The following is a 15728-nucleotide window of genomic DNA, read 5'->3' as shown; positions in this document are numbered from 1 at the left end:
TGGGCCTTCATGGCCTTAAGAACTTCTACAACTGATGGCACAGGCCTATGATCCCAGCACTCAGGAGGCTGAGGCAGGAGGAACACCACAAGTTTGAGGCCATCTGGGGCTACATAGAGCGCTCAAGGCCAGCCAGCCTGAACTACACAGCAGGTCCCTTTCTTAAAACAACAAACAGGGCCAGGAGCCGGGGATGTAGCTCAGCAGTGTAGTAGCAAATGGGAGGCCCTGGGCTTGATTCCTGGTACCAAAAAAGAAAAGAAAAAGAAAACTCCCCCATAAAAATTTAATAAAGGGCTGGGGTATGGTCCAGTGGTAGAGTGCTTGCCTATACACGTAAGGCCCTGAGTTTGACTCCCAGCATCCTCCCTGCAAAAGAACTCAAATAACCAGTCCACTCAATACTGTGTGCATTACAAAAGAAAGGAATCTGAGGCATGTGTGGGGCAGATTTAACATGGAGGGCGGAATGGAGTGTGGCATGGCCACAGCAAAAACCATAAGCAGGGCTGTTGAGGCCCCAAGGGCTCTGTCCTCAGTTCCCATTGGACAATGGACACTTTCATGCCAGGGAGGCCCCGGGGATGGTGAGGCTGCTGAGTGGGGGCACCCTCACCCCTGCCTAAGCCCTGGGTGCTTGGATGAAGGCGCGAGGTGCGGGAGGATTCACACAGCTGGGGTCTGGGAGGAGAGAGTCACAGGAGACTCCACGTTACAGACGCTGTGAGGGCAGAGGGCCTGGGGGCACAGAGCAGGGGAGAGGTAGCAGGTGGAGGGTTACCTTGGCGGGAGAGCCCCTGCCAGCCATAAGGGGCTTTGTGGCGGCTCAGGCTGTCCCAGAGCTCTGGGGTGAGAAGGCCGCCCCACAGCAGCACTGGAATGGAGAGATCAAACAGGCCCCAGAAGTGGCGGTGCTGCCTAATGGCCATGGAAAGGGAGTGTGGGCAGGGCCCGCTCTGTGGGAGAGAAGATGAGGGCTGAGCCCTGTGGGGCAGGGCTTGGGGTGGGGGGAGGCCTCCCAGGAGCCCACAGACCCCCCAGGAGAAAGAGTGACAAGGCCTGAGCCGCCCTCCCCATCTAGACTGGGGCCACCCTTGGAACTTCAGGCTGAGACTCTGGGCGTCCAGCAGCCTGATGGGGTCGGAGAGCATTCTGGATTGAGTCTGTCCAGCCCTCCTCCTCCAGGCGCCACCTCTCCATGCTCTGTTGAGTCTGGCATCCTACTCCTTCCCCTACATGTGGGCAAACCTTGGGCACTTTCCAGTGGCTGGGTATGACCTGGGCGTTGGCATCTGTAGGGGACAGGGGAAGGGGACGTTACCAGAACCTCTGCAGTTAGTCCTGGTCTCCTGCGAGCCACGGCAGCACACGGCGAATTACAGGAAAGGTAGAAAAATGAGACCGAGAAGAAGCTGAGCTTTGGGTCTGATCAGTGCTGCTGTGGGCAGCAAAGACAAAAGCCCCCAGCTTACCACACCTTTTATTCAGTACATCGGGAGAAACAAATGTAACAGATGACTTGCAGAGAGTTTAATAGTTCACATTGGGATAAACAAGGCGTAACGGAAGGCTTGCAGAGAGTTCAGTACATCTCCGGCAAACAAGATGTTAATCAGTCCAAGAACAATGAGGAACTGAGCAGGTGTTTGTTCTCCCAGGATGTTTCTTGTCCTGGAGAATCACAGCATCACTGGATCACTGAAGTCTCAGTTGTGACCGGAGGCCAAACTGGAGTTATTCTGTAGCTGGGCTGTAGGCAAGAGGACTAGGCTAACCAAATGATTTATCCCTAGAATTATGTAGCATTGCTCCCAACAGGCATCCATCAACCTGGATGGAGATCTTAGCTCTGGTAATTGTCCCTGTAAGATTCCAGTGTGAAAGGGCTGCCAGGAAGATTTATAATCAAACTTCTTTCTTCCTGTTGATATCTACTTTCAGCTCATGGAGTGTTCCCCCACCCCCAATATTCAAGTTCATCTAGAAACTTAGGATGCGACTTTATTTGCAGATGTAGTCGAGATGAGACCATGCGGGGTTAGGTGAGGCCCTAACTCCAATGCCTTAGCCCTTCCTGAAAGGAGGCCACATGAAGACAGAGAAGGCCGTGTGATGATGGAGGCGTAGAATGGAGTGCGGCAGCTGCAAGCCAAGGGACACCAGGAGCCACATGATGCCAGGAGAGACCAGGGAGGCTTCCTTAGAGCCCTGGCCATGGCACTGCCAACACTTTGGGCCTTCTGGCCTTCAGAATTGATGGAGAATCATCTGCTGCTTTAAGTCACTCAGCCTCAGCGGCCATTTGTCCCAGCAGCCACACAAAAGGAGCACAGCACCTTGGTGCTTGAGGGCCCTGGGGAGGGCAGAGTTGCTTCCCCACAATATGGGAATCTCACTCAGCCTTGTTCTCTCGAGGGTTACTGTTACTACCGAACAGGGCTCTTCATTAAGAGTTGGTTTGGTCAAAGGATGGAGCAAGCAATGGCCATAAAGTTGTTTCTGCTATGATATAACACGAGAGTGTCTGAAATTCACTGTATGACTCAAAACTGTGCAATCAAAACCACAGGACTTACGGGGCGGCAGGATGAGTGGCAAAACACTCAGAAACATTGTCCGTGATGCATAAAACTGAAGATAGGGATTCAAGACAGATGGAAACCTGTTGCCTGGTGGAGAAACACAGAAATACTAACAAAACGATGGCACTGTATCTTGCAAAGACCTGAGACTTGCTTGTGGATGCGGGTGTTGGAAGGGCAGCCGCTTGTGAGTTATTGTGAAATGGGCAGCGGGTTTGTCAAAACAAGAAGGGAAGCTGTAACAGCGGGTCACCGCACGCGCAGCCAAGCTGATGGTGTCACAAGGGTTGTGTATGTGCGCTTTTTGTGTCTTCCCTCGAGGTTCTGCTGAGTTGGTGTGATTTCCACATTTACCTAGCGTCCTCACAAAGCCGCTCAGAAGGAAACTCAAAATTTGTAGGATGCTCAAGTTGGTGCTAATATAGCAACCTCATTGGAACAAAGTCTCAAAGCAGGCAGTACTGCAGAACAGACCACAGTTGCAGGGGCACTTTATGAGCTTCTGGGGAAAATCTCCAGGTCTCTAAATCAGGAAGGGCTGGGCTTCCCTTGGGCAGCTGGCTTGCTTTTAGCTCATGGATATGGTAGTGAGGTTTCTTAGCTCTGGCCACCAGGAAGCTCAGAGTCCTGTGGTATACTTTTCAGGCACTTATCTAATATTGTCTTATTTTTCTACCTTTTTCCTCATTTTGTTTTATTATGTTTTGGCCTTATGTATGGATTCAGCTTGACATGAGTGCAGCCATCTTAAAGCATAACTGCCATGCTTGCCCCAAAGTAACCCTCGCTGGTTTTTCCTGCATAGTTTCCCAGCAAACTATAAATAGATAAGACCATGAAAGTCACATGTAGACTTTACAAGCAGAGACTGGCTCCAGGGATACATCAGACTCTTTGATATTAAAACCAGATACATTTCAGCCAGGATGAAGTCACTGTTGTCATATCCTATAGGTACACTCCTCTTTCTGCCCCAAATAGAGGTGCTCCAACTGGTCTTCCTGCCACCCAAGGCCATGCTTGAATCAGTAAGTCCCCCAGTAAACTCTACATCTGTGTGCCTCTCTTTTTTAGTCTCACACACCTTGGGGCCAGTCCTCATACACCAGGACCGAACTGTCCTGGAGTACTTTGTTACATGTGTCCAAAAGCCACCTCCAACCCTTTGTTTCAAATCAGGCAGAGATATACATCAGGATCAAGTAGCAAAGACTTGGGAAACTTATAGATCACCTGGTCCAAACACTCTAAAGATGCATAAGGCCACTCTTCAGCCTGCTGGCCAAGTATCCACTGGCTTCCTCTTGACACAAGTGGCCCCATGCCCTGCTAGGGTGGTTGACTCCGTTTCTGAACACGTGACTGTCACTGAGCTCTTGTACGCAGTGAAGTCTTTCTCCCTGAGGCCCTAGCTCAGTCTCTCGGGGATTAGGAGCAACTTAACCCATACTAATCCAGAGCGATAAAGTCATCACCCGATCGAGGTGTGGAGCCAGGGTGGCAGGGGGCCTCTAGCCCACCTGGTGCACAGCCAGGTTCTGTGAGCAGAGGAGGCCTCACATCCCCAGCTCCTTGAGTGAACCTAGCTTCTCCGTGCCTCTGTTTGTTCCTCTGGAAGGGCTCCCTCCTCAGATGCTGTGGGATTTGATGAAAGAACAGGGCTAGACAGGGCCTCGGGTGCCTGTGGTGGACACTGGCTACTGCTCAGGGTTATGGACCAGGTCTCACGGTTCTCAGGCCCTGAGCAGTCAGGAACCATCTTCCCAGCACTTGCAGAGGACACTGTGGTGAGCAGTTACAATGGGACTCAGAGTAAGAAAATATTTGGAGGAGTAGAGTGTAAAATCCACTTGACATTTCAAGATAACATCTTGACTCCTAAGAACGTTTCAATAGTGACATCCCACGAGTACATATTTATTTGTCCTTCTCTGCTATCAAGATACAGGAAACCCTAGTGGTCAGGTCTAGGATACCCAGAGAGGATGAATGCTGGTGGAGTTCCGGGGAGCTCAGGCCCAGCAATCTCATGAAAATATTCTTTCCCCGGCTTCTGCACTAACTTGAGGATGCTCAAAACTGCCACAGGGTGGCCAACCACTGTACCTTTCTGGTCTCAGAATTTGGTGCCTTGAGTCCAAAGAATTCTCGAGGTGTCATGATGTCCCTGGGGAAGAAGGCAGAAGTAAAGGAAGGGTCTGACTCAGCCACGTCGGCAGGGCCAACTGACCCCCGAGGAGTTTCCGGGCGGATTCCTTAGCTCAGGGTCCAAGAGGTGTCCGCCTTTTGCATCCTTTTGCTTCCATGCTCCTATTCTTGCTCATATCTCTTCTTTAGGCTCAAAAAATACTGTCACTTAATGATGTTCTGCCCAGCTGCATAAACCCCCAAATTAAGGGAATGCTTCAGAGAGGGGCAGAAATGTGACATATAGGGACAATGGGATGGTTAAAATACAAAAATATAGGCAAGATCGCTAGTCTCTGGAATTATGACAATCTGAGGGGTCCCCTGCCAGAGCCCCAGAGGCAGGCAGGAGTGTGTCCAGTGTCCGGCTTGGGGCATGGCTCGGAGGCTGGCTCCCTGGTGTGTACATGGCTCTACCACTGGCCAGCTGTACAGTCTCAGGCAGTTACTGAATTTCTTGGAACATCAGCCTCCTCATCTGTATGCTAGGGATCACCAGACTGAGTCCCCCTGATTGTTGGGAGGAGTTCAACAGAAAGTGTAGGTTATTGAACATGAAAAGCACCCTCTGAATGTTGGCTATGGTTACCTAAAGGAGCAAGGCAAAGGACCTTGTGCCAGCTTCTTATTAGTGTCTTTTCTGGAAGGAGTTAAGGAGCTAATGCTACTACCTGGTCCCAACTCCCAATTCCTAGGCACCAGGTGGTGGCCCGGGCAGCAAGGCAGAGGGAAAGCAGGAAGGAATACGGGCCCTGGTGCATTCAAAGGGTGGCCAGGCCGCCCTGGCCCCTCTGTTGCTCCAGTAGGCACAAGGAAGCAGATGGGGGAGGACTGGGAACGGCCAATTTGCAAGGGAAGCAAAGGCCTCATGTAGGTGTGAGACAGCCGAGCCACTCAGGAGCCTGTGACCTGCCTTCCTTAGGTTTCCCAGATTTCTGGGCAGACCCTAGGGGGCTTCCCAGAAAGAGCGGGGATGATCCTTTCCCCTCTCCTCCCTTTCCCCCTCTGTCAGGCCATGAGCACAGTGTGAGCCCCTCTGAGGAGGAGCTGGGGCGAAGTGCTCAACCTCAGCTATCCAAGAGAAAAACACATCTCTGGATTCTGATCTGATCCATTCCACTCCCACCCTAATTCCTACCAGGTGATTCCAATGTGCAGGCAGATTTGAGAGCTGGATGGAAGAACTGCTGAACAGGACAGATTTGAGACAGGCGGGGGAGATTTCCTGGAGGGCAGTAATGGGACCCCCTCCCCAACTTGATTGTTGCTCAGAACTCTCCCAGCCTCTGGGAAGCCAGGTGTTTCTTCCAAGTATCCCTTGTAGTCTTTGACTTCTCCCAGGATTCCAAGCGCTTCTGGTTACCTGCCTGAGTGCCAGGAAAGGCACGGGAAGAGGGCTAGCCACCTGTGCCCCTCAAGGAGCTCTTACCGGTCTCAGGAAAAATAGGACAATGTCACGCATCTTTCAGAAAATTAAATTTCCTCAACCTACATCCTATTCTTACTAATTCAGAGTCCTAAAGGAGCTGGGGATTTAGCTCAGTGTTTCTGCTGCCTGCCTCACAAGGGCAAGGTCCCAAGTTCAATCCCTGGTACCAAAAAAAAAGTCTGAAGGAATTCAGAGTCCTAAAATGTTCTTTTCCTTTTTTTTTTTTTTTTGCAAAATAATGTTGACAATAGATGCTGACAGCCCTACTTTGACTTTCACCTTTCTTTTTTTTTTTTTCTGGTATGGGGGATTGAAAGCAGGACCTTGCGCCTTCCAGGCATGCAGCAGAACCACTGAGCATTTATAAATCCCCAGCCCTCTCACCTTTCTTTTACAAAAAATAAATCTGAAAAAAACAGGTCTGGAAATCTTCACATCTGGAAACCACTGAACCAGATTCTCCTGTGAGGAGATTTCCAGACTGGATTCTTCTTTAAGGTGGAATAAGAACCCCTACCTGGGGCTCCACAGACTCTATTACAGCCACTGTTCTTCCAGGGCTGGCCCAGTAGCCAGCCATGTCCGTTTGATGTCCCTAGCTGGAGGTCACACAGGCGGCTGTTCCTACCCAGCATGCCATCCGCTTCCCATCCTCCACTTTCCTGGACTAAATCTCCACCTCCCACAGGGAGGCTGAGTCCTGACCTGCCCGGGGTTTAAGGTACAGCACAAATATCACCAGAGTCTCGAACCATACTAAGTTTTGAAAACAAAATCTTTGAAAGTTTTTTCCAGGGGCTGGGGATTTAGCTCAGTGGCACCATGCCTGCTTGCAAGCACAAGGTCCTGAGTTCGATCTCCGGTTCAAAAAAAATTTTTTTCCTCCCTGAGATTCAATGGAGGAACAATAAACCTCATTTTAAGGTTGTATTAGGTACTTCTAGGATATTAATGACTTCAGGTATTAGTTGCTAAAGTAACCTTCCTACCAAGAAGACTTGGCACAGAATCCTCTGAACATGCTACCTGTCACTTTGCAACCTGCATGTGTCCTTCGACCTTACCTCCCAAGAGCAGACGCTCATTTGGTTTTCAGCTGCACCCTCTGGGGCAAGGTTGCTGGGGAGCATGTAGGTGTGCAGGTGCACAGAGCTGGGATGGGAAAAGCTGGTGGAGAGGCTTCCACAGGGGGCTGAGGGTGCTCTCCTGGTTCCACAGCTCAGACTCGGTTATGGCTCCATCTGCCTGCCACAAGTTTTAAAGCTAAATCATTTTGAGGCTTCTTTAGTAACTGGAACCTTCACCTACCAAAAGCAATGTCTTAGGTTTTTGTTGTTGTTGCTGCTGAGACATAATATCTGACACCCAAAGTTGAAGGAGGAATGGTTTATTTAGCTCACAGTTTATAGAGGTTTTAATCTATAATCTGCTGGCTCCACGGCAAGGTGGCATGGCAGACCAGTATTGCAGAGGACAAACAGTTTATGGTTCGCAGAAGGTAACAAAGCAACAAGAGAGGGACCTTAACAGCCTCCTTTTGTCCCTCATATCTTATCCAGGCTACTTGGGGTGGGCAGCACTCACACCCTTAATCTTAGTGCCCTTGATCCGAGCACTGCACCATGAGTCGATCCCAGCGTCACACACTCTGGATCCAGCCACCTCTGAAAAGCCCTACCTATGACTGCAGGAGGCTTTGGGGGGACGTCTAGACACAGCCGTAACAGGCAGGCCCTCAAGTTTCTCCTCAGGGAGCACGAATGAAAGACAGGTGGTCAGGCCAAGCCGATGGGAGGAGGCGCGGGCAGGGGTCTGGAAGGACCCAGACCTGGCCCGGTTCCCCTGGGAGTCCTCTCTTCGTGGGATCGCGCCCAGATGGGACTTTTTCGGAACAGAGTAGAGCAAATAGGGCCCAGGGGGAGGAGGACAGGGCAGAGACCAGAGTGAGTAGGGAAGGCCACTGGGCACCGCCTGCGTGAGGATCCTGGCAGAGGTGGAACCTGGCCGACTTGGGTCTCTGAGCAAGAAGTAGAGTCCGGCAAAACACAAAAAAGTGACATTATGGAGAGCTCGTGACTCCAAAGGAACTGTGTTTATCCAACCGCAGTACCCAGCCAGGTCTCAACAACAGAAAGTGTTCTGGTTAGGCTTGGAAGGAATTAACTGACACAGGTGTGGGGGCTTCGGGTCCCTCTTGGACGCGCGAAGAGGCCCTGGCGTGCCCCCAGGCGGGAGATCAGCGCCGGGCGCGGACTCGGGGCTCACCGCGAGCCGTCGCAGAGGGGTCAACGCGGAGGGCGGGCTGAAGGCTGACGGCGTCCGGGGAGCCCTGGGTGGTGGGCGGGCGCCTCCCCGCTGGCCCCCTGCGCCCTCGGGTCAGCGCCCCGCAGACCCTACCTGGCTCCGGACCAGGGCTCCGGGAACGGCTCCACGGACGAGGAGTACAGGGCGAAGAGGATCCCCGCGCAGGCAGCGACCAGCAGGAGAAGCAGCCAGAGGACCCGGCCGCGCGGGAACCCCATGCGGCCCCAGGCTCGGTCCTGGGCGAGGGGAGAGGCCGGGGTGGGCCTGGCGGTTGGCGGAGGCGGTAGCCCTGCCCATGCCGTTCCCGGCCCTGCCCTGCCCTGCCCGGCCCTGCCCATGCCGTGCCGCCGGGGCGCCTCCCTGCCCTCCAGCTCCCCCTGTGCCTGGGCCAGGGCACTGCCGCACCTCGGGGACATAGCGGGTCCCGAGGCCGGCCGGAGTGTCACCCGGGTCCGAGGAGCCCCCGGGGGCTGTACCCCGCTGGGGGACTTGCCGGCACTCTGGGCTGGGCAGGACGCGGTCCCCGAGCGGTCCGGGGCCAGCGCGCGCTGTGCAGGGACAGGCTGGGCGTTGGGACGCCGCCACCTGCCGCGCGGGCTGCTCACTGCGCGCACCCGGACCGGGCCGCGGGCTTTTTGACCCCACAGGCAGGTGGGCGACCTGCAGGGCTCCCCTGGGAAGGTCCGTCAGACCTGTGGGTTTGGAAGGCAGCTATGCTCACCACTATACCACCAACGGAAGAGCTGTGGGTTTGGGCTGTGGCGCCTTGGTCCGGTGAGAACCTCAGGTGAGGGACCAGTTCACTAAAACAGCTGGGGAGAAGGAGGCTGGAGATGGACGGACGGACGGACGGACGCACGCACGCACACGCACGCACGCACCCAGCTCAGACTCAGGGTGAGGCAGGGAGCCTGCTGGAGTGCACGGCTGAGCTTTGGTGACTACCAAAGAAGTCAGACCGCTCATCGCATTGCAGTCCTTTTACAAAAGGTGGCCAACCTGGAGAGCCGAGCAGCAGAGTGGCCTGAGGGGTTCAGCAGGACCCAGCACCACCAGGAAGGGCTGGGGACCTCAGACACGGCGCTGGGGAGGCAGAGCCCTCCCTAGCAGTGGGCAGTAGGCAACAGCTGTGTTATCCAGTCCGGATCCCCAGCTGTGTGCAGGCTGAGTGGGACTCGGGCCTCCTGTCCCAGGTTGGGAGACAGTTCGGCTGCAGCTAGGGCATTTGCCTGATTTCGAGGCTCGCCGAAACGCTCCCAGGGGCCTGCGCCTGTGGTCAGGAGTGAGTCTCTCAGAGCCTGTTCTGCTTTGCCTGCTGTGGCCCAGCTCAGGATCCCTGGAGGGCAGTCGTGCTGGGCCAGCCCTTTACTGCCATAGAGAGACAACTGCACCTTGCTACCCTGCTGATGGGCACTACTTGGAATCTATGGTTTTGAGTCTTTCATTTCAATCTTTGTGATCTTCACTTGTGAAAACCCCTGCAGATATTATTTACCCTGATCATGACCATGTCATGCATTCTGTGTGGTTTATAGGACTTCAGACCCTTTCTCTGAGCTCAAAATTCCCTGTCCCCTTCCTTCCTACTTCATGAGAGAAAGGGAATCACTAACTAGTTATTTCTTCAACTTTCCATCTTCAAGTCTACAAATTCAGACCCATCATAGCCCAGCCTCTCCCTGTCTCACAGCATGGCCCCAGCCGTGTGGAGTTGGCCCCCAGCGTGTCCATGGTTGGATTCCTCTTCAGTACCCGAGGCAACACCCCTCAGACTGGCACTTCCTGGTCATCTGCCTGGTTGGAGCTCCTCCCGGGACCTGCAGTCTCTCCCACTCCATCAGCCCTTTATCCGTAGTTTTCTTCTCTTTCCAGGCAGCACCCTGGGTCATAATCAGAGCTACTGTTTCTTGACTAACCCAGATTCCCTTGTATTCCTGGCTTTCAGCCCAGGACACTCAGGTTCACCCTTGAATCTGTCCTGTAGTGTCCTCTCCTGTCTCATCCTCATCCCCATCCTGCTCACCAATCATTCTTCCCTCAAGCCTCCCTTTGTTTCTGCCCCCCTTTGAGAAAACAGAGACCATCAGGATATGCATCAACATCCTGGCCCCTAACCACTGTCAAGAACCAGCAAGGGGCTGGTTTGCCAGCCATAGTTCTGGAATGCAGGCAGAGGACATGCAATTCCATGGTCAGAGACAAAGAACTGTATATCGCTTGTGGCATGAGAGCAACGCAGGCTTCATGTTTGTGTCACTTTTGGGGGGTAATACTGGGGATTGGACTGAGTGGCTTTGCACTAAGCTACTCCCCAAGTCTTTTATTTTTATTTTGAAACAAGGTCTCACTAAGTCACCAAGTTGCCCAGGCTGGGCTTGAACTTGCAATCCTCCTGCCTCAGCCTCCCAGAGTGCTAGGATTACAAGAGTGTGCCACATGCCATCTTGGGAGAAGTCTGCTCTGTCCCCACTTCTCTCTGAAGCTGGCTTCCCTAGCTTCCCTGCCACTGAAACTGTGCCCACTGGAGCCACTAGGGACCATATCATTCCTAGTAGGAGAGGTACTTTTCAGCTCTAATTTTGCTACAATCGACTCTCTGATTATGACTCTGAGCTCCTCATAATCTCTGTTTGGAACTCTTTTTTCTCATGGTTTCAACAACCAGCTCTTTGTTGGTTCCTGAATCTGTGTTTGTCTCGAGCTCGGATACTCTCATCAGCTGCACCCTGTTCAGCTCTACGAGGGGCACTCTGGAGACCTTCTAAAGCTTCATCTTCCCCTTGAACTGTCTCTCTGTATTCTCTCTCCCAGAGGCTGGATCATGTCCTCAGTCACCAGCCTGGAACCATCCTTTATGCCCTCCCACCCCTAAATACTGAACTAGTCATCAAGTGGCGGCCATTTTATTTCCCAAATCAGCAGATACATGACAGGCAGGCCAATGTCACGATACCACAGAACCTTATTGGTACCTGAGAATTTTAAAAAATGTTTATTTATTTATAAATTTATGTAGATATTTCAGTTTCAAATTTAAAAAGAATAGAGAAGGAGCCAGGGGTTAGCTCAGTGGTTCTCCTGCCTGCCTTGAAAGCTCAAGGTCCTGAGTTCAATCCTCACTACCAAAAAACAAAACAAAACAAAACAAAAATCTAAGATGTTTTAAAAAGAATAGAGATACAACCTAAGTGTTCACCAGTGAATGAAGGGATAAACAAAAGGTTTATCCAGACAATGAAATATTCAGCCTCAGAAAAAGATGTTCTGAAATATGCTACAATATGGATGAACTAGATGACATTATGGTAAATGAAATAAGCCAGTCACAAACAGTATATGTGAGATACACTTATATGAGGTGCCTAGGATAGTCAAATTCATAGAAACCAAAAATAGAATAGGGGTTGCCATGGGCGATGGCAGTGGTGCCGGGCACACATGTTATTGTGTTTTTCTTTCAAGACAAAAGATATTAATTAATGTATGAGATTTTTTTCTAAACTGAAACCTCGGTATTCAGGTTTAATTGCCATGTTGGTTCTTTATGATAAATAAGAGGGTTTTGGGTTACAGTTTGGGTGCTCAGTCTCTAAAAGATTTGCCATCACTGGGCTAGGGGAAAGGGGAAATGAAGAACTGTTGTTTAATGGGTTTAGAGTTTCAGGTTTTGCAAAATGAAAAGAGTTCTGAAGATTGGGTTGCACAACCACATGAGTGTTCTTAACACTACTGAAGTAGCATGGTAATTTTATGTGTATTTCATCATGATTTTTGAAATGAGAAGTAGGAGGAAGGATTGAATTTCTAGTAACGTGAATTTCTATTCAGGTTTATTATGAATATGGACACGTTTTTGTCACCACAAAGAACAAATCTGAAGACAGAGCTATGGACTAATTTCAGGTGGATTAGGATGCTGTGGCAATAGTGTGTAGAAGGATGCCCAGCAGCTTCCTAAGTGCAGTGGGACTGAGTCATCTCCAAGCTGCATACTGTGTGTGTGTGGGAGCTATCGTCAGCCATGCTTTGGGGCTATTTCAAGTATTATGTATAAACCAGTTTGAGATCATGGCATTGAATTTAAATGCAAAGTTCTTGCATCATAATTTTTTAAATCAAACTTTTTATTTTGAGATAACTGTAGATTCACATGCAATTGCAAGAAATAATGTGGAAAAATATGGTGTACCTTTTCCCGTTTCCCCCAGTGGCAACACCTTGAATAAATAGATTGTAGAATATCAGAACCAGGATGTGGACATGAATAAGGTCAAGATGTATACACCATTGCCATCACCACCAGTATCCCTCATTTCCCCCTTTTTTTTTTGGTACCAGGGATCGAACTTGGGTCCTTGTGGTTGGGCAGATTTTCCCCTTTTATTGTTAGAGAAGTGCTATACAATAAGACAGGCCCTGGCCTTGCCTCCATTTTTTTTCCCACAGAATGTTTTGTTTTGGAAATGTAAGTTGTGCTGCTGGGCTCCTTCCCAATATATCAAAATGGTCTGTGGCTGTTGAACTGTGTGACCTTTCAGGAATGTTCTCTTAAGCCCTGCCCCTCACAAGAAGATTAGTTACCCGCCCCATGTGTTTCAGGAATGTTCTGTAACTCCACCCCTTTGCTTCAGTGAGCATGCTCACCTACCCTGTAGATCCCTATATAAGGCGGCTGTCATTTCTGGTAAAGCACTCAGATTCCTCTGAGCCCACTGGGGATTGCTGGTATAATAAAGGTTTGTTCTCCACCTCTTCAACTGACCATTGGATTCTAGAGTCTTCAAATTACGAGAGCTGTGTTCCAGAGCTGCCACACCGAGCTGTGGCACTTAGCTGGGACACTGAGCTGTAACACTTGGCTATAGCACTGAGATGCTCTGCTCTGCCACAACATTATAACCTCACCTACCTCCTTCCTACCCCCACCTGACAGCCACTAGTCCTCATTTCTATAATTTTGTCATTTCAAGAATTTTTTCAACCATTTTTAATTGGTTTCTTTGTGTGTATGTGGTGATGGAGATTGAACTCAGGGCCTTCACACTGAGTTACAATCCCCAGTCCTTTTTTTGGTACTGGGGATCAAACTCAGGACCCTGTGCTTGTGAGGCAGGTGCCGGAACGACTGAGCTAAATCCCCAGCCCTTTTAACATTTTTTATTTTGAGACAGGGTCTCATTAAATTGCTAAGTTTCCCAGGTTGGGCCCAAACTTGTGGTCCTTCTGCCTCAGCCTCCCAGAGTGCTGGGATTACAGGCATGCGGCACCACGTCTGGCTTGAACTGGCTCAGTGTAAGTCTCTGGAATATTATTGAAGTTGTGTGTGACAATAGCTCATTCCCTTTGTGGTGCTGGGGATTGAACCAGGAGCCTTGAATATGCTAGGAAAGTGCTCTACCTCGAAGCTACATTCCCATCCCTAGTTGCTTTCTTTTAATTGTTGAGTAGTAGTCCTTGATATGGATGAATTGGTTTGCTGACCCATTGAGGACCTACATATTGTTTCCAGTTTTGAGTTATTATAAACAAAGCTGTTGCTGGGCATGGTGGCACACACCTGTAATCCCAAACTCGGGAGGCTGAGGCAGGAGGATTGGTGCAAGTTCGAGGCCAGCCTGGGCCACATGGTGAGTGCAAGGTCAGCCTGAACTACATAGTGAAACTCTTTCTCAAAAGACCCCCCAAAAACAAAACAAAAAATTAGAATAAAACTGTTATAAAAATTCCCTTATAGGTGACTGTACATACAGCATAAAATATTTATACAGATATTGTCTTCATTTCTCTGGGTACAGTTATCCCCAGGGTACAATTGCAGCATTGTATAGTAGGTGTTTGCATGTTTAATTTTTTTAAAAGAAATTTCCAAACTTTTTCACACTGTGCCATTTTATATTTCTACACTTGATCTTAGCCAAAAGGCCGAGAAGCGATCCGTTTTATATTTCTACCATCAATGTAGGAGTGATCCATGTTCTCTGCACCCTACAGCATTTGATGGTATTTCTTTTTTTTTTTTTTGGTATTGCTATTTTTAATTGTAGTCATTGACCAGGCATGGTGGTGCACACCTACAATCCCAGCACCCAGGAGACTGAAGCATGAGGGTTTCAAGTTCAAGGCCAGATTGGGCTACATACTGAGTTCAAAGCATCCTTGGGCTACCTTTCTTTGAGACCCTATTTCAGAAAACACAAGAAAAACAAACAAAGAGCCCCAAATTTCTTGTCTCAAAAAAAATTTGTGATACTTTATTTTACCTTTAATCTGCATTTGTCTAATGGCTAATGAGCAACATCTTTTCATGTGTTTATCTACCATCTCTTTGTCTTCTTTCATGAACACTTGTTCATGATTTTGTTTATTTTCTAACCAGATTTATTTAACTTAGGTAGTTTTGAGGATGTTATTTTGTTTTGTTTGTTTGTTTTGGTTTTTTGAGACAGTCTCATTATGTAAGTTCAGGCTGGCCTTGAACTTACCATTTAGCGCAGGCTAGCTTGCAGCAATCCTCCTGCCTCAGCCCCCCAAATTCTGTTCTTTTTTTTTGGTACCGGGGATCGAACTCAGGACCTTGCGCTTTCAGAGCAGGCGGCAGAACCACTGAGCTAAATCCCAGCCCAGCCTCCCAAGTTCTGGGGTTACATGTGTGTGCCACCATGCCCAGCTTTATGTGTTCTTTATATATTCTAGATACTAGTCCTCTGTCAAATGTTTTTGGCAGTATTTTCTCCTTGTCTGTAGTTTATCTTTTCATCCTCCTAAAGTCTTTCCAAAACAAATGTTTTGAATTTTGATGAAGTCCAGTTCATCAGTTTTTCTTTTTATTGGTTGTTTATGGTATCAAGTCAAAGAGCTCTTTGTCTAGCCCCAGGTTCCAAAGGTTTTCTAAAAGTTTTACAAAATCACATTTTACTGTTCATTTATTTATTTTGAGGTAGGGTCTTACTATGTTGCTCAGGCTCGCCTGGAATTTGTTTTTTGTTTTTTTTGAGTCTTGCTTTTTAGTGGAGGCTGGCCTTGAACTCAAGGCAATCCTCCTGCCTCACCTTGCCTTGGAATTGTGATCTTCCCACCTCAGCCTCCAGAGCAGCTGGGATTAGATGATGCACCACCATTCCTGGTTTACATTTTACATTTAAGTTTGTGGTCCTATTTTTTTTTTTTTTTTTGGTACCAGGGGGATCAAACTCAGGACCTTGCGCTTGTGAGGCAGGTGGTGGAAC

General features: G+C 49.5%; 1 protein-coding gene and 1 pseudogene across 6 annotated transcripts in view; both read right to left on the bottom strand.

Annotated features, from left to right (window-relative positions):
• Positions 1 to 15728, bottom strand: part of St6galnac2 (ST6 N-acetylgalactosaminide alpha-2,6-sialyltransferase 2) — a 38180-nt gene that overhangs the window by 8725 nt on the left and 13727 nt on the right. Inside the window, exons 1-4 of one of the 6 annotated variants that reach the window (XM_087208427.1) lie at positions 9224 to 9247; positions 8596 to 8738; positions 4689 to 4749; positions 782 to 956 (exon numbers count right to left, since the gene is read on the bottom strand). In XM_087208427.1, coding sequence (XP_087064553.1) covers positions 782 to 956; positions 4689 to 4749; positions 8596 to 8720 — 361 coding nt within the window. In that variant the 5' untranslated portion in view covers positions 8721 to 8738; positions 9224 to 9247. Of the gene's footprint in view, positions 1 to 781; positions 957 to 1248; positions 1289 to 1321; positions 4750 to 7262; positions 7427 to 8595; positions 8739 to 9223; positions 9248 to 15728 lie in introns of those variants that run through there. The other 5 variants (XM_004860762.4, XM_087208426.1, XM_087208424.1 and 2 more) reach the window with 5 other exon arrangements.
• Positions 14329 to 14436, bottom strand: LOC147828749 (U2 spliceosomal RNA; annotated as a pseudogene).

Source organism: Heterocephalus glaber, unplaced genomic scaffold, assembly GCF_053883595.1.
Source record: "Heterocephalus glaber isolate CG9 unplaced genomic scaffold, H.glaber_assembly_v1.0 deba00000937, whole genome shotgun sequence".
Classification (NCBI taxonomy): domain Eukaryota; kingdom Metazoa; phylum Chordata; class Mammalia; order Rodentia; family Bathyergidae; genus Heterocephalus; species Heterocephalus glaber.
The sequence above is the reverse complement of the archived record's forward strand: the minus strand, read 5'-3'. Positions and strand labels throughout refer to the sequence as shown.